At 41.5% G+C, this 18,486-nt stretch overlaps 1 protein-coding gene across 3 annotated transcripts in view; it reads right to left on the bottom strand.

Annotated features, from left to right (window-relative positions):
• Positions 1-1,816: 1,816 nt before the first annotated feature.
• Positions 1,817-18,486, bottom strand: part of LOC110508814 (multiple C2 and transmembrane domain-containing protein 2) — a 113,019-nt gene continuing 96,349 nt past the window's right edge. For all 3 annotated transcript variants that reach the window (XM_036963660.1, XM_036963659.1, XM_036963661.1), the window contains 5 exons: positions 15,297-15,338; positions 11,707-11,816; positions 6,134-6,243; positions 5,770-5,867; positions 1,817-4,013 (listed from right to left, as the gene is read on the bottom strand). In XM_036963660.1, coding sequence (XP_036819555.1) covers positions 3,939-4,013; positions 5,770-5,867; positions 6,134-6,243; positions 11,707-11,816; positions 15,297-15,338 — 435 coding nt within the window. In that variant the 3' untranslated portion in view covers positions 1,817-3,938. The remainder of the gene's footprint in view (positions 4,014-5,769; positions 5,868-6,133; positions 6,244-11,706; positions 11,817-15,296; positions 15,339-18,486) is intronic.

The raw sequence follows: 18,486 nt of genomic DNA on the forward strand, positions 1-18,486 counted from the left end.
TGGTGGGGTACTGTTGTGTTGTATGGTGGTGGGGTACTGTTGTGTTGTAGGGTGGTGGGGTACTGTTGTGTTGTAGGGTGGTGGGGTACTGTTGCATTGTAGGGTGGTGGGTAATGTTGTATTGTAGGGTGGTGGGGTACTGTTGTGTTTTAGGGTGGTGGGGTACTGTTGTATTGTAGGGTGGTGGGTACTGTTGTGTTTTAGGGTGGTGGGGTACTCTTGTATTGTAGGGTGGTGGGGTACTGTTGTATTGTAGGGTGGTGGGGTACTGTTGTGTTGTAGGGTGGTGGGGTACTGTTGTGTTGTAGGGTGGTGGGTACTGTTGTGTTGTAGGGTGGGGGGGTACTGTTGTATTGTAGGGTGGTGGGGTACTGTTGTATTGTAGGGTACTGTTGTGTTGTAGGGTGGTGGGTACTGTTGTGTTGCAGGGTGGTGGGGTACTGTTGTGTTGTAGGGTGGTGGGGTACTGTTGTGTTGTAGGGTGGTGGGTAATGTTGTATTGTAGGGTGGTGGGTACTGTTGTGTTGTAGGGTGGTGGGGTACTGTTGCATTGTAGGGTGGTGGGGTACTGTTGTGTTGTAGGGTGGTGGGTACTGTTGTGTTGTAGGGTGGTGGGGTACTGTTGTGTTGTAGGGTGGTGGGGTACTGTTGTGTTGTAGGGTGGTGGGTACTGTTGTGTTGTAGGGTGGTGGGGTACTGTTGTTTTGTAGAGTACTGTTGTGTTGTAGGGTGGTGGGGTACTGTTGTGTTGTAGGTCAGTGAGGTAGTGTTGTGTAGTAGGTGGTGGGGTACTGTAATATTTATCTTTAAAAAATGCTAGAATATGACTGAATGCCTGGTACCTTGGTAGCTGGGTTGTGTGGTAGCTAGATAGGACATGAGTGAATGCTTGGTAGCTTGGTGGTTGGGTTGTGTGGTAGCTAAGTAGCAGATAGCTTGGTAGCTGGGTTGTGTGGTAGCTAGATAGGACATGAGTGAATGTTTGGTAGCTTGGTGGTTGGGTTGTGTGGTAGCTAAGTAGCAGATAGCCTGGTAGTTTGGTAGTTGGGCTGTGTGGTAGCTAGGTAGAACATGAGTGAATGCTTGGTAGCTGGGCCTAGGTAGCAGATAGCCTGGTAGCTTGGTAGTAGGGCTGTGTGGTAGCTCGGTAGCAGATAGCCTGGTAGTTGGGCTGTGTGGTAGCTAGGTAGCAGATAGCCTGGTAGCTTGGTGGTTGGGTTGTGTGGTAGCTAGGTATCAGATAGCCTGGTAGCTTGGTGGTTGGGTTGTGTGGTAGCTAGGTAGCAGATAGCCTGGTAGCTTGGTGGTTGGGTTGTGTGGTAGCTAGGTAGCAGATAGCCTGGTAGCTTGGTGGTTGGGTTGTGTGGTAGCTAGGTAGCATATAGCCTGGTAGCTTGGTGGTTGGGTTGTGTGGTAGCTAGGTAGCAGATAGCCTGGTAGCTTGGTGGTTGGGTTGTGTGGTAGCTAGGTAGCAGATAGCTGGGTGACAGGCAGGCATGTAGACAGACAGACAGACAGACAGACAGACAGACAGACAGACAGACAGACAGACAGACAGACAGACAGACAGACAGACAGACAGACAGACAGACAGACAGACAGACAGAAACAGACAGACAGACAGACAGACAGACAGACAGACAGACAGACAGACAGACAGAAACAGACAGAAACAGACAGACAGACAGACAGACAGACAGACAGACAGACAGACAGACAGAAACAGACAGACAGACAGACAGACAGAAACAGACAGACAGACAGACAGAAACAGACAGACAAACAAACATAGTCAGACAAACTGTAAAAGTGTCCATTGAGGTAAATCATGCTGTGTTTATTGTATGGTGAGAGAAACTCTTCAGAAACAACACCAATACATGATATCAGGTGTTTAAAAATGGACATATTGGTCCCACAGCTTTCCCCAGCAACAGGAGCATGTTCAGGACCATCAGGAATGTAGAGGGTGGAAACATCTCAATCCAACAGTCAAGACACACAATATTACACATTCAGTGTGAAAGGTAGACATTGTATATATATAACATGTAATACATCAAATAATACATATAGTGTTAAAGCTTTCCACCCTCTATACTGAATATGATGGGAATGAGGATATGAGAAATGTTGAGGGTCTTGAATGTTTACATGATACTGAATATGATGGGAATGAGGATATGAGAAATGTTGAGGGTCTTGAATGTTTACATGATACTGCTGATATAGAAATCTGTAAAAACACATTTCAACCTGATCTAGATTTACAATAAAAAATAACGGTAGAATCAGAATGACAGATTTCTATTGACGAGTTAAAGCAGATTTTGATTCATTCAGACATTAGATTCTATTGACGAGTTAAAGCAGATATTGATTCATTCAGACATTAGATTCTATTGACGAATTAAAGCAGATTTTGATTCATTCAGACATTAGATTCTATTGAGGAGTTAAAGCAGATTTTGATTCATTCAGACATTAGATTCTATTGAGGAGTTAAAGCAGATTTTGATTCATTCAGACATTATATTCTATTGACGAGATAAAGCAGATTTGGATTCATTCAGACATTAGATTCTATTGACGAGTTAAAGTAGATTTTGATTCATTCAGACATTAGATTCTATTGAGGAGTTAAAGCAGATTTTGATTCATTCAGACATTAGATTCTATTGACGAATTAAAGCAGATTTTGATTCATTCAGACATTAGATTCTATTGAGGAGTTAAAGCAGATATTGATTCATTCAGACATTAGATTCTATTGACGAATTAAAGCAGATTTTGATTCATTCAGACATTAGATTCTATTGACGAGTTAAAGTAGATTTTGATTCATTCAGACATTAGATTCTATTGAGGAGTTAAAGCAGATTTTGATTCATTCAGACATTATATTCTATTGACGAGATAAAGCAGATTTGGATTCATTCAGACATTAGATTCTATTGACGAGTTAAAGCAGATTTTGATTCATTCAGACATTAGATTCTATTGACGAGTTAGAGTAGATTTTGATTCATTCAGACATTAGATTCTATTGACGAGTTAGAGCAGATTTTGATTCATTCAGACATCTCTCCTAAAAATACAAAACTACAATTGTAGATACTTAAAACAGAAATACATTTTAAAAAGTCAGAAAAGTGGAGAAGAACAAATCAGGATAAAACTGTTTTTGATTAAATAGTATCTTTCAATAAAACAGAAATAAGTGAACAATATTATAAAAAGTGTTGAACGAAAGTCAGTGTTGAAGCCATGTTGATGTAGAGTAGGTGGAAACCACGCTGGTGATCTTTAGCCTGCTGGTGATACAATATCCATGTCTGACTGCTAATAGACACTGAACACATACAAACGCAACATGTAAAGTGTTGGTCCCATATTTCATGAGTTGAAATAAAAAATCCCAGAATTGTTCCGTACGTACAAAAAGCTTTACATTCCTCTGTTAGTGAGCATTTCTCCTTTGCCCAAGATAATCCACCCACCTGCATCCCGGCCCAGTCATGAGAAATCCATTGATTAGGGCTGAAAGAATTAATTTCAATTGACAGATTTTCTTCTACAAACTGTAAGTCAGTAAAATCTTTGAAATTGTTGCATGTTGCGTTGCCATTTTTGTTCAGTATAGACGCAATGTAGCAGATGCTTTTATCCCAAAGAGACGTAGTTATGCGTGTATACATATGGGTGATCTCAGGAATTGTACCCACTATCCTGGCACAGCAAGTGCCATGTTCTACAAACTGAGCTACAGAGGACCAGTAACCCAGGAGCAGTTTTCTAACCAATTCTGAACATAGAGGAATATGATCCAGATATGGCCTGCATATCCTCCACTATACGCCCAGTTCCACAAAGGGCATGAGTCTGAAGCGGCAACAGTGTGGACATGGCCATGTCTTCCATTGGGGACCACTCCTCCATCACCTCCTCTCAATGGTTCTCTTCCTCCTCAGAGGACTCTGGGCGCTCAAAGTCTTCAGCTCGCTGTACTGCACCTACACACAGAGGAATATGGCCAGGTATCATTCATAACAGCAGAGCTGTAGGGCTACAGTGTCTGAGGAGGTCATACTACCAGTTGCGGTCACACAACAGTCACAGTAGCACTCAACTAGTGTTGCACAATTCTGCTAACTTCCCCGATTGGAGGATTCACACACTTCCTGCTTATTCCCTCCTGAATCCACAAATCTTCCAACAGATTTCCTCCAAAAACTAGGACTTTTGGGAAAGTTAACAGAATTTTGCAACCCTACTCTCAAACTCTGTGGTGACAATAGTCACAGAAGTTATCAACTCTGTGGTGACATTAGTCACAGAAGTTATCAACTCTGTGGTGACAATAGTCACAGAAGTTATCAACTCTGTGGTGACAATAGTCACAGAAGTTATCAACTCTGTGGTGACAATAGTCACAGAAGTTATCAACTCTGTGGTGCCTTCGCCCGGCAACTGAAAGGCACCTGACCCTAACACCTTGTATAATCCACAAGGGCTGTTAGGGAGGATACATCATAACAGACATTAGACCGGGCTATAATTACACAGGCAACAACCTGTGGGATATTTTCAGTAGAAAGCAGTGCTGAGAGACTAGAGGTTTACTGGCTTCCTGAATCTGATCTAGAGGTTTACTGGCATCCTGCATCTGATCTAGAGGTTTACTGGCATCCTGAATCTGATTTAGAGGTTTACTGGCATCCTGAATCTGATCTAGAGGTTTACTGGCATCCTGAATCTGATCTAGAGGTTTACTGGCATCCTGAATCTGATCTAGAGGTTTACTGGCTTCCTGAATCTGATTTAGAGGTTTACTGGCATCTTGCATCTGATCTAGAGGTTTACTGGCATCCTGAATCTGATTTAGAGGTTTACTGGCATCCTGAATCTGATCTAGAGGTTTACTGGTATCCTGAATCTGATCTAGAGGTTTACTGGCTTCTTGAATCTGATTTAGAGGTTTACTGGCTTCCTGAATCTGATCTAGAGGTTATAACCTGAAATACTAGACATTTACTGCCTTCCTGAATCTGATCTAGAGGTTATAACCTGAAAGAATAGAGAATTACTGTCTCCCTGAATATGATCTAGAGGTTTACTGGCTTCCTGAATTTGATCTAGAGGTTATAACCTGAAATACTAGACGTTTACTGCCTTCCTGAATCTGATCTAGAGGTTTACTGGCATCCTGAATCTGATCTAGAGGTTTACTGGCTTCCTGAATCTGATTTAGAGGTTTACTGCCTTCCTGAATCTGATCTAGAGGTTATAACCTGAAAGACTAGATAATTACTGGCTTCATGAATCTGATCTAGAGGTTATAACCTGAAAGACTAGATCATTACTGGCTTCATGAATCTGATCTAGAGGTTATAACCTGAAATACTAGAGGTTTACTGGCTTCCTGAATCTGATCTAGAGCATTACTGGCTTCCTGAATATGATTTAGAGGCAATAACCTGAAAAGGATAATTCCACCACTTTTTAAACTCCCATTCACTATGTCCATCACCACACCAGTGTCTACATGTGTGAATAACGACACATTTCTATGTTCTGTAGCTACAAACATAAGAAAAGGTCCATTAGGTTTTGACTTTTCATGCAGAGTTTCTACATTTACATGTGATGACTTTCCAGTTTAAGGAAGAGTACTATCCAGCTCCTCGCTAATCTCACAGTCTTCCTAAATCACTGTGTTATCTGTTGAAAAGTGGTGGAATTGCCCTTTAACCTTCTATAGACACTTACCTTGTGAACATCTGAAGGAACTCTCCTCAGGAAATCAAACACCTCATTGTTGTCGATGGCGTACGGGGCCCGTAATTTCTTGGTGAATTTATTAATTCCTGAAAACAGACATTCAGGAGAAGCAAAATAAAACAGTCTGTATAAACCAGTAATCTGGGTGGATCTGATGCAGCTATAATTAAATGTAAAAAAGAAAAGGAACAAGTTGTCAATACATGTGTGTAGTTCCTTTACAGCCTATCAGCACGGCATGTATGATACTGTATTGTTCTGGTGTATTTGATATGCTGACCTCATTGAATCAATTGACATGGAAAATTGACAATAGTTCTAGATATCTTAACAAAAGAAAACATGCACTTACCCCATACTAGAAGGATATATCGTACAGGGATGAAGTATGTCAGAACTGTTACTGTCACCAGGATAAGGAAGGCAAGGTTGGAGAGGAACGGTACTGACCAGTTAAAGGTGCTGATGAAGAGAACACAATACATATTCATACTGACTAGAAACACAATACATATTCATATTGAGTGGAAACACAATACATATTGAGTAGAAACACAATACATATTCATACTGAGTAGAAACACAATACATATTCATATTGAGTAGAAACACAATACATATTCATATTGAGTAGAAACACAATACATATTGAGTAGAAACACAATACATATTCATACTGAGTAGAAACACAATACATATTCATACTGAGTAGAAATGCAATACATATTGAGTGGAAACACAATACATATTGAGTAGAAACACTAAATATTCATATTGAGTAGAAACACTAAATATTCATATTGAAGAGAAACATATGTGGATACTACAACAATATTGAGGACTACAAGATATTCAAAGATAATTACATACAGCGGAGAGGTGCAGTGGAATGTGTTGTTTCACAGGGTCAGTCATGGTAGTATGATAGGTGCTGTTTCACAGGGTCAGTCATGGTAGTATGATAGGTGTTGTTCTACAGGGTCAGTCATGGTAGTATGATAGGTGTTGTTTTACAGGGTCAATCATGGTAGTATGATAGGTGCAGTGGAATGTGCTGTTTTACAGGGTCAGTCATGGTAGTATGAGAGGTGCAGTGGAATGTGCTGTTTCACAGGGTCAGTCATGGTAGTATGATAGGTGTTGTTTTACAGGGTCAGTCATGGTAGTATGATAGGTGCAGTGGAATGTGCTGTTTTACAGGGTCAGTCATGGTAGTATGATAGGTGCAGTGGAATGTGCTGTTTCACAGGGTCAGTCATGGTAGTATGATGGGTGTTGTTCTACAGGGTCAGTCATGGTAGTATGATAGTTGTTGTTCTACAGGGTCAGTCATGGTAGTATGATAGTTGTTGTTTTACAGGGTCAGTCATGGTAGTATGATAGGTGCAGTGGAATGTGTTGTTTCACAGGGTCAGTCATGGTAGTATGATAGGTGTTGTTCTACAGGGTCAGTCATGGTAGTATGATAGGTGCAGAGGAATGTGTTGTTTCACAGGGTCAGTCATGGTAGTATGATAGGTGTTGTTCTACAGGGTCAGTCATGGTAGTATGATAGTTGTTGTTTTACAGGGTCAGTCATGGTAGTATGATAGGTGTTGTTTTACAGGGTCAGTCATGGTAGTATGATAGGTGCAGAGGAATGTGTTGTTTTACAGGGTCAGTCATGGTAGTATGATAGGTGTTGTTTTACAGTGTCAGTCATGGTAGTATGATAGGTGTTGTTTTACAGGGTCAGTCATGGTAGTATGATAGGTGCAGTGGAATGTGCTGTTTCACAGGGTCAGTCATGGTAGTATGATAGGTGTTGTTCTACAGGGTCAGTCATGGTAGTATGATAGGTGCAGAGGAATGTGTTGTTTCACAGGGTCAGTCATGGTAGTATGATAGGTGTTGTTCTACAGGGTCAGTCATGGTAGTATGATAGTTGTTGTTTTACAGGGTCAGTCATGGTAGTATGATAGGTGTTGTTTTACAGGGTCAGTCATGGTAGTATGATAGGTGTTGTTTTACAGGGTCAGTCATGGTAGTATGATAGGTGCAGTGGAATGTGCTGTTTCACAGGGTCAGTCATGGTAGTATGATAGGTGTTGTTCTACAGGGTCAGTCATGGTAGTATGATAGGTGCAGAGGAATGTGTTGTTTCACAGGGTCAGTCATGGTAGTATGATAGGTGTTGTTCTACAGGGTCAGTCATGGTAGTATGATAGGTGCAGAGGAATGTGTTGTTTTACAGGGTCAGTCATGGTAGTATGATAGGTGTTGTTTTACAGGGTCAGTCATGGTAGTATGATAGGTGCAGAGGAATGTGTTGTTTTACAGGGTCAGTCATGGTAGTATGATAGGTGTTGTTTTACAGGGTCAGTCATGGTAGTATGATAGGTGCAGAGGAATGTGTTGTTTTACAGGGTCAGTCATGGTAGTATGATAGGTGTTGTTTTACAGGGTCAGTCATGGTAGTATGATAGGTGCAGTGGAATGTGTTGTTTTACAGGGTCAGTCATGGTAGTATGATAGGTGTTGTTTTACAGGGTCAGTCATGGTAGTATGATAGGTGTTGTTTGACAGGGTCAGTCATAGTAGTATGATAGGTGCAGAGGAATGTGTTGTTTTACAGGGTCAGTCATGGTAGTATGATAGGTGTTGTTTTACAGGGTCAGTCATGGTAGTATGATAGGTGCAGTGGAATGTGTTGTTCTACAGGGTCAGTCATGGTAGTATGATAGGTGTTGTTTTACAGGGTCAGTCATGGTAGTATGATAGGTGCAGTGGAATGTGTTGTTCTACAGGGTCAGTCATGGTAGTATGATAGGTGTTGTTTTACAGGGTCAGTCATGGTAGTATGATAGGTGTTGTTCTACAGGGTCAGTCATGGTAGTATGATAGGTGTTGTTTTACAGGGTCAATCATGGTAGTATGATAGGTGCAGTGGAATGTGCTGTTTTACAGGGTCAGTCATGGTAGTATGAGAGGTGCAGTGGAATGTGCTGTTTCACAGGGTCAGTCATGGTAGTATGATAGGTGTTGTTTTACAGGGTCAGTCATGGTATTATGATAGGTGCAGTGGAATGTGCTGTTTTACAGGGTCAGTCATGGTAGTATGATAGGTGCAGTGGAATGTGCTGTTTCACAGGGTCAGTCATGGTAGTATGATGGGTGTTGTTCTACAGGGTCAGTCATGGTAGTATGATAGTTGTTGTTCTACAGGGTCAGTCATGGTAGTATGATAGTTGTTGTTTTACAGGGTCAGTCATGGTAGTATGATAGGTGCAGTGGAATGTGTTGTTTCACAGGGTCAGTCATGGTAGTATGATAGGTGTTGTTCTACAGGGTCAGTCATGGTAGTATGATAGGTGCAGAGGAATGTGTTGTTTCACAGGGTCAGTCATGGTAGTATGATAGGTGTTGTTCTACAGGGTCAGTCATGGTAGTATGATAGTTGTTGTTTTACAGGGTCAGTCATGGTAGTATGATAGGTGTTGTTTTACAGGGTCAGTCATGGTAGTATGATAGGTGCAGAGGAATGTGTTGTTTTACAGGGTCAGTCATGGTAGTATGATAGGTGTTGTTTTACAGTGTCAGTCATGGTAGTATGATAGGTGTTGTTTTACAGGGTCAGTCATGGTAGTATGATAGGTGCAGTGGAATGTGCTGTTTCACAGGGTCAGTCATGGTAGTATGATAGGTGTTGTTCTACAGGGTCAGTCATGGTAGTATGATAGGTGCAGAGGAATGTGTTGTTTCACAGGGTCAGTCATGGTAGTATGATAGGTGTTGTTCTACAGGGTCAGTCATGGTAGTATGATAGTTGTTGTTTTACAGGGTCAGTCATGGTAGTATGATAGGTGTTGTTTTACAGGGTCAGTCATGGTAGTATGATAGGTGTTGTTTTACAGGGTCAGTCATGGTAGTATGATAGGTGTTGTTTTACAGGGTCAGTCATGGTAGTATGATAGGTGCAGTGGAATGTGCTGTTTCACAGGGTCAGTCATGGTAGTATGATAGGTGTTGTTCTACAGGGTCAGTCATGGTAGTATGATAGGTGCAGAGGAATGTGTTGTTTCACAGGGTCAGTCATGGTAGTATGATAGGTGTTGTTCTACAGGGTCAGTCATGGTAGTATGATAGGTGCAGAGGAATGTGTTGTTTTACAGGGTCAGTCATGGTAGTATGATAGGTGTTGTTTTACAGGGTCAGTCATGGTAGTATGATAGGTGCAGAGGAATGTGTTGTTTTACAGGGTCAGTCATGGTAGTATGATAGGTGTTGTTTTACAGGGTCAGTCATGGTAGTATGATAGGTGCAGAGGAATGTGTTGTTTTACAGGGTCAGTCATGGTAGTATGATAGGTGTTGTTTTACAGGGTCAGTCATGGTAGTATGATAGGTGCAGTGGAATGTGTTGTTTTACAGGGTCAGTCATGGTAGTATGATAGGTGTTGTTTTACAGGGTCAGTCATGGTAGTATGATAGGTGCAGTGGAATGTGTTGTTCTACAGGGTCAGTCATGGTAGTATGATAGGTGTTGTTTTACAGGGTCAGTCATGGTAGTATGATAGGTGCAGTGGAATGTGTTGTTCTACAGGGTCAGTCATGGTAGTATGATAGGTGTTGTTTTACAGGGTCAGTCATGGTAGTATGATAGGTGCAGTGGAATGTGTTGTTTTACAGGGTCAGCCATAGTAGTTCAGCACCAGTGGAGCAAATTAGGTTTAAGTGACTTGCTCAATGGCATATCGACAGATTTTTCACCTTGTCGGCTCGGGTGTTCGAACCAACACCCTTTGGGTTACCACCCCAAAGCTCTAACCGCTAGGCTACCTGCTTCCCTAACTGGTGGGTTACCACCCCAAAGCTCTAACCGCTAGGCTACCTGCTTCCCTAACTGGTGGGTTACCACCCCAAAGCTCTAACCGCTAGGCTACCTGCCTCCCTAACTTTTGGGCTACCACCCCAAAGCTCTAACCGCTAGGCTACCTGCCTCCCTAACTTTTGGGTTACCACCCCAAAGCTCTAACCGCTAGGCTACCTGCCTCCCTAACTTTTGGGTTACCACCCCAAAGCTCTAACCGCTAGGCTACCTGCCTCCCTAACTTTTGGGTTACCACCCCAAAGCTCTAACCGTTAGGCTACCTGCCTCCCTAACTTTTGGGTTACCACCCCAAAGCTCTAACCGCTAGGCTACCTGCCTCCCTAACTTTTGGATTACCACCCCAAAGCTCTAACCGCTAGGCTACCTGCCTCCCTAACTTTTGGGTTACCACCCCAAAGCTCTAACCGCTAGGCTACCTGCCTCCCTAACTTTTGGGTTACCACACCAAAGCTCTAAACGCTAGGCTACCTGCCTACCTAACTTTTGGGTTACCACCCCAAAGCTCTAACCGCTAGGCTATCTGCTTTCCTAACTTTTGGGTTACCACCCCAAAGCTCTAACCGCTAGGCTACCTGCCTCCCTAACTTTTGGATTACCACCCCAAAGCTCTAACCGCTAGGCTACCTGCCTCCCTAACTTTTGGGTTACCACCCCAAAGCTCTAACCGCTAGGCTACCTGCCTCCCTACCTTGCCGCCCAACTTCATTTTGGTTGGAGGAGATATGGGCAGAAACATACAAAAAATATAAACGAAATATTGAATTGATAAAACAAAACCAATATTGACAATTCCTATTGATTGGATACGTGATAAAACATTATTGCAGGAATATAACACACTATCTAATTATTCTACATTTCATTGATAATACAAAATAATTGACATGCACCAACCAGAACCACATACAGAATAAATACTTCAAACCAGAACACCATGTCAAATCAACATTTATGGACAATTAAAATAAACACATGTCAAAACCAGAACACCATGTCAAATCAACATTTATGGACAATTAAAATAAACACATGTCTAATTCAGACTAAAATGCTCACTTCTTAATTCTCTCCCCGAAGCATGCGATTTCCTCCAACAGGTTTTGGACAGTGATGACAGTCTCTTGAACCATGTGAATTTTTTCCATCAAACCTCTCTTCTCGGATTCCTACAGCATTAAAGGACCAGTCAGTTCTACATGTCTTTAGATACATTCAAGGACCAGTCAGTTCTACATGTCTTTAGATACATTAAAGGACCAGTCAGTTCTACATGTCTTTAGATACATTAAAGGACCAGTCAGTTCTACATGTCTTTAGATACATTAAAGGACCAGTCAGTTATACATGTCTTTAGATACATTAAAGGACCAGTCAGTTCTACATGTCTTTAGATACATTAAAGGACCAGTCAGTTCTACATGTCTTTAGATACATTAAAGGACCAGTCAGTTCTACATGTCTTTAGATATATTAAAGGACCAGTCAGTTCTACATGTCTTTAGATACATTAAAGGACCAGTCAGTTCTACATGTCTTTAGATACATTAAAGGACCAGTCAGTTCTACATGTCTTTAGATACATTAAAGGACCAATCAGTTCTACATGTCTTTAGATACATTAAAGGACCAGTCAGTTCTGCATGTCTTTAGATACATTAAAGGACCAGTCAGTTCTGCATGTCTTTAGATACATTAAAGGACCAGTCAGTTCTGCATGTCTTTAGATACATTAAAGGACCAGTCAGTTCTACATGTCTTTAGATACATTAAAGGACCAGTCAGTTCTGCATGTCTTTAGATACATTAAAGGACCAGTCAGTTCTACATGTCTGACAGACAGATCCTCTACAGTCAGACAGAACCTCTACAGTCAGACAGACAGAACGTCTACAGTCAGACAGACAGAACCTCTACAGTCAGGCAGACAGAACCTCTGCAGTCAGACAGACATAACCTCTACAGTCAGACAGACAGATCCTCTACAGTCAGACAGACATATCCTCTACAGTCAGACAGACATATCCTCTACAGTCAGACAGACATATCCTCTACAGTCACAGACAGATCCTCTACAGTCAGACATAATCTCTACAGTCAGACAGACAGATCCTCTACAGTCAGACAGACAGAACCTCCACAGTCAGACAGACATATCCTCTACAGTCAGACAGACAGAACCTCTACAGTCAGACAGAACATCTACAGTCAGACAGACCCTCTACAGTCAGACAGACAGATCCTCTACAGTCAGACAAATCCTCTACAGTCAGACAGACAGATCCTCTACAGTCAGACATAACCTCTACAGACAGACAGACACATCCTCTACAGTCAGACAGACAGATCCTCTACAGTCAGACAGACAGGCCTGTGAACAGCCCTGCTAGCAGTCAGACAGAGCCTCTACAGTCAGACAGACAGATCCTCTACAGTCAGACAGACATATCCTCTACAGTCAGACAGACATATCCTCTACAGTCAGACAGACATATCCTCTACAGTCACAGACAGATCCTCTACAGTCAGACATAATCTCTACAGTCAGACAGACAGATCCTCTACAGTCAGACAGACAGAACCTCCACAGTCAGACAGACATATCCTCTACAGTCAGACAGACAGAACCTCTACAGTCAGACAGAACCTCTACAGTCAGACAGACCCTCTACAGTCAGACAGACAGATCCTCTACAGTCAGACAAATCCTCTACAGTCAGACAGACAGATCCTCTACAGTCAGACATAACCTCTACAGACAGACAGACACATCCTCTACAGTCAGACAGACAGATCCTCTACAGTCAGACAGACAGGCCTGTGAACAGCCCTGCTAGCAGTCAGACAGAGCCTCTACAGTCAGACAGACAGATCCTCTACAGTCAGACAGAACCTCTACAATCAGACAGAACCTCTACAATCAGACAGAACCTCTACAGTCAGACAGAACCTCCACAGTCAGACAGAACCTCCACAGTCAGACAGACAGATCCTCTATAATCAGACAGACAGATCCTCTACAGCCAGACAGAACCTCCACAGTCAGACAGACAGATCCTCTACAGTCAGACAGACAGATCCTCTACAATCAGACAGAACCTCTACAGTCAGACAGAACCTCTACAGTCAGACAGAACCTCTACAGTCAGACAGAACCTCCACAGTCAGACAGAACCTCCACAGTCAGACAGACAGGTCCTCTACAGTCAGACAGAACCTCCACAGTCAGACAGACAGATCATCTACAGTCAGACAGACAGATCCTCTACAGTCAGACAGAACCTCCACAGTCAGACACACAGATCATCTACAGTCAGACAGACAGATCCTCTACAGTCAGACAGATCCTCTACAGTCAGACAGACAGATCATCTACAGTCAGACAGATCCTCTACAGTCAGACAGACAGATCCTCTCCAGTCAGACAGATCCTCTACAGTCAGACATACAGATCCTCTACAGTCAGACAGACAGGCCTGTGAACAGCCCTGCTAGCAGTCAGACAGAGCCTCTACAGTCAGACAGACAGATCCTCTACAGTCAGACAGAACCTCTACAATCAGACAGAACCTCTACAGTCAGACAGAACCTCTACAGTCAGACATAACCTCCACAGACAGAACCTCCACAGTCAGACAGACAGATCATCTACAGTCAGACAGACAGATCCTCTACAGTCAGACAGATCCTCTACAGTCAGACAGACAGATCATCTACAGTCAGACAGATCCTCTACAGTCAGACAGACAGATCCTCTCCAGTCAGACAGATCCTCTACAGTCAGACAGACAGATCCTCTACAGTCAGACAGACATATCCTCTACAGTCAGACAGACAGATCCTCTACAGTCAGACAGAACCTCCACAGTCAGACAGACAGATCCTCTACAGTCAGACAGACATATCCTCTACAGTCAGACAGAACCTCTACAGACAGACATAACCTCTACAGTCAGACAGACAGATCCTCTACAGTCAGACAGACAGGTTCTCTACAGTCAGACAGACAGATCCTCTACAGTCAGACAGACAGGTCCTCTACAGTCAGACAGATCCTCTGCAGTCAGACAGACAGATCCTCTACAGTCAGACAGACAGAGCTTCTACAGTCAGACAGATCCTCTATGTAGAAACCCAGCATTATCAGTCATTACCAACTAAAGTTACTATGTAGAAACCAGGTATTATGAGTCATTACTATGTAGAAACTAGCATTATCAGTCATTACCAACTAAAAAGACTATGTAGAAACCAGGTATTATGAGTCATTACTATGTAGAAACCCAGCATTATCAGTCATTACCAACTAAAAATACTATGTAGAAACCAGGTATTATGAGTCAATACTATGTAGAAACCCAGCATTATTAGCTATTACCATTTAGAAACTCAGCATGATCAGTCATTACTATGTAGAAACTCAGCATTATCCGGCATTACTATGCAGAACCCCAGCATTATCAGTCATTACCATGCAGAAACCCCCAGCATCATCAGTCATTAATATGTCGAAACTCAGCATTATTAGTCATTACTATGTAGAAACTCAGCATTATCAGTCATTACGATGTAGAACCCCAACATTATCAGTCATTACTATGTAGAAACCAGGTATAGTCATTATGAAACATAATGGGAAACTATGCTACCTTTTCATCTTCATCATCTTCATCGCCCAAGTCCATATTATCCTAGAAAGAAAAGATTAGTAAAGTGAACGATGGGAAATGTCCAGACCTGTGGTTCACTACATTAATCCAGGCATTATTATGAGCTGTCCTCCCCTCAGCAGCCTCCACTGGTTGGTGTACAGTAGTAGGTCCATGTAGTGTGTCAGGATGCGAACAGATGACCTCACATGACTGATCCTCTGCACTGACTAACACATGGTCATGCTGAGGGATTTGGTAGTAGTTTTAGAATCTAGGAGATATTGGTAGTAGTTCTAGAATCTAGGGGATAGTGGTAGTAGTTCTAGAATCTAGGAGATAGTGGTAATAGTTGTAGAATCTAGGGGATAGTGGTAGTTGTAGAATCTAGGGGATATTGATAGCAGTTGTAGAATCTAGGAGATAGTGGTAATAGTTGTAGAAGCTAGGAGATAGTGGTAATAGTTGTAGAATCTAGGAGATAGTGGTATTTGTAGAATCCAGGAGATGGTGGTAGTTGTAGAATCTAGGAGATAGTGGTAATAGTTGTAGAATCTAGGAGATAGTGGTAATAGTTGTAGAATCTAGGAGATAGTGGTAATAGTTGTAGAATCTAGGAGATAGTGGTAATAGTTGTAGAATCTAGGAGATAGTGGTAATAGTTCTAGAATCTAGGAGATAGTGGTAATAGTTGTAGAATCTAGGAGATAGTGGTAGTAGTTGTAGAATCTAGGAGATAGTGGTAATAGTTATCGAATCTAGGAGATAGTGGTAATAGTTCTAGAATCAGGGAGATATTGGTAATAGTTGTAGAATCTAGGATATAGTGGTAATAGTTGTAGAATCTAGGAGATAGTGGTAGTAGTTCTAGAATCTAGGAGATAGTGGTAATAGTTGTAGAATCTAGGAGATAGTGGTAATAGTTGTAGAATCTAGGAGATAGTGGTAATAGTTGTAGAAACTATGAGATAGTGGTATTTGTAGAATCTAGGAGATAGTGGCAGTTGTAGAATCTAGGAGATAGTGGTAATAGTTGTAGAATCTAGGAGATAGTGGTAATAGTTGTAGAATCTAGGAGATAGTGGTAATAGTTGCAGAATCCAGGAGATAGTGGTAGTTGTAGAATCCAGGAGATAGTGGTAGTTGTAGAATCTAGGGGATAGTGGTAGCAGTTGTAGAATCTAGGAGATAGTGGTAGTAGTTGTAGAATCTAGGAGATAGTGGTAATAGTTCTAGAATCTAGGAGATAGTGGTAATAGTTGTAGAATCTAGGAGATAGTGGTAGTAGTTGTAGAATCTAGGAGATAGTGGTAATAGTTATCGAATCTAGGAGATAGTGGTAATAGTTGTGGAATCTAGGGGATAGTGGTAGTAGTTCTAGAATCTAGGAGATAGTGGTAATAGTTCTAGAATCTAGGGGATAGTGGTAATAGTTGTAGAATCTAGGAGATAGTGGTAGTAGTTGTAGAATCTAGGAGATAGTGGTAATAGTTATCGAATCTAGGAGATAGTGGTAATAGTTCTAGAATCAGGGAGATATTGGTAACAGTTGTAGAATCTAGGATATAGTGGTAATAGTTGTAGAATCTAGGAGATAGTGGTAGTAGTTCTAGAATCTAGGAGATAGTGGTAATAGTTGTAGAATCTAGGGGATAGTGGTAATAGTTGTAGAATCTAGGAGATAGTGGTAATAGTTGTAGAATCTAGGATATAGTGGTAATAGTTGTATAATCTAGGAGATAGTGGTAATAGTTGTAGAATCTAGGAGATAGTGGTAATAGTTGTAGAATCTAGGAGATAGTGGTAATAGTTGTAGAATCTAGGGGATAGTGGTAATAGTTGTAGAATCTAGGGGATAGTGGTAATAGTTGTAGAATCGAGGGGATAGTGGTAATAGTTGTAGAATCTAGGAGATAGTGGTAATAGTTCTAGAATCAGGGAGATATTGGTAATAGTTGTAGAATCTAGGAGATAGTGGTAATAGTTGTAGAATCTAGGGGATAGTGGTAATAGTTGTAGAATCTAGGAGATAGTGGTAATAGTTGTAGAATCTAGGAGATAGTGGTAGTTGTAGAATCTAGGGGATAGTGGTAATAGTTGTAGAATCTAGGGGATAGTGGTAGTAGTTCTAGAATCTAGGGGATAGTGGTAATAGTTGTAGAATCTAGGAGATAGTGGTAGTTGTAGAATCTAGGGGATAGTGGTAATAGTTGTAGAATCTAGGGGATAGTGGTAGTAGTTCTAGAATCTAGGGGATAGTGGTAATAGTTGTAGAATCTAGGGGATAGTGATAATAGTTGTAGAATCTAGGGGATAGTGGTAATAGTTGTAGAATCTAGGGGATAGTGGTAATAGTTGTATAATCTAGGGGATAGTGGTAATAGTTGTAGAATCTAGGGGATAGTGGTAATAGTTGTAGAATCTAGGGGATAGTCGTAATAGTTGTAGAATCTAGGGGATAGTGGTAATAGTTGTAGAATCTAGGGGATAGTGGTAATAGTTGTAGAATCTAGGGGATAGTGGTAATAGTTGTAGAATCTAGGGGGTAGTGGTAATAGTTGTAGAATCTAGGGGATAGTGATAATAGTTGTAGAATCTAGGGGATAGTGGTAATAGTTGTAGAATCTAGGGGATAGTGGTAATAGTTGTAGAATCTAGGGGATAGTGGTAATAGTTGTAGAATCTAGGGGATAGTGGTAATAGTTGTAGAATCTAGGGGATAGTGGTAATAGTTGTAGAATCTAGGGGATAGTGGTAATAGTTGTAGAATCTAGGGGATAGTGGTAATAGTTGTAGAATCTAGTAGATAGTGGTAGTAGTTCTAGAATCTAGGAGATAGTGGTAATAGTTGTAGAATCTAGGGGATAGTGGTAATAGTTGTAGAATCTAGGGGATAGTGGTAATAGTTGTAGAATCTAGGGGATAGTGGTAATAGTTGTAGAATCTAGGGGATAGTGGTAATAGTTGTAGAATCTAGGGGATAGTCGTAATAGTTGTAGAATCTAGGGGATAGTGGTAATAGTTGTAGAATCTAGGGGATAGTGGTAATAGTTGTAGAATCTAGGGGATAGTGGTAATAGTTGTAGAATCTAGGGGGTAGTGGTAATAGTTGTAGAATCTAGGGGATAGTGATAATAGTTGTAGAATCTAGGGGATAGTGGTAATAGTTGTAGAATCTAGGGGATAGTGG

This window comes from Oncorhynchus mykiss, chromosome 26 (assembly GCF_013265735.2).
Source record: "Oncorhynchus mykiss isolate Arlee chromosome 26, USDA_OmykA_1.1, whole genome shotgun sequence".
Taxonomy (NCBI): Eukaryota; Metazoa; Chordata; class Actinopteri; order Salmoniformes; family Salmonidae; genus Oncorhynchus; species Oncorhynchus mykiss.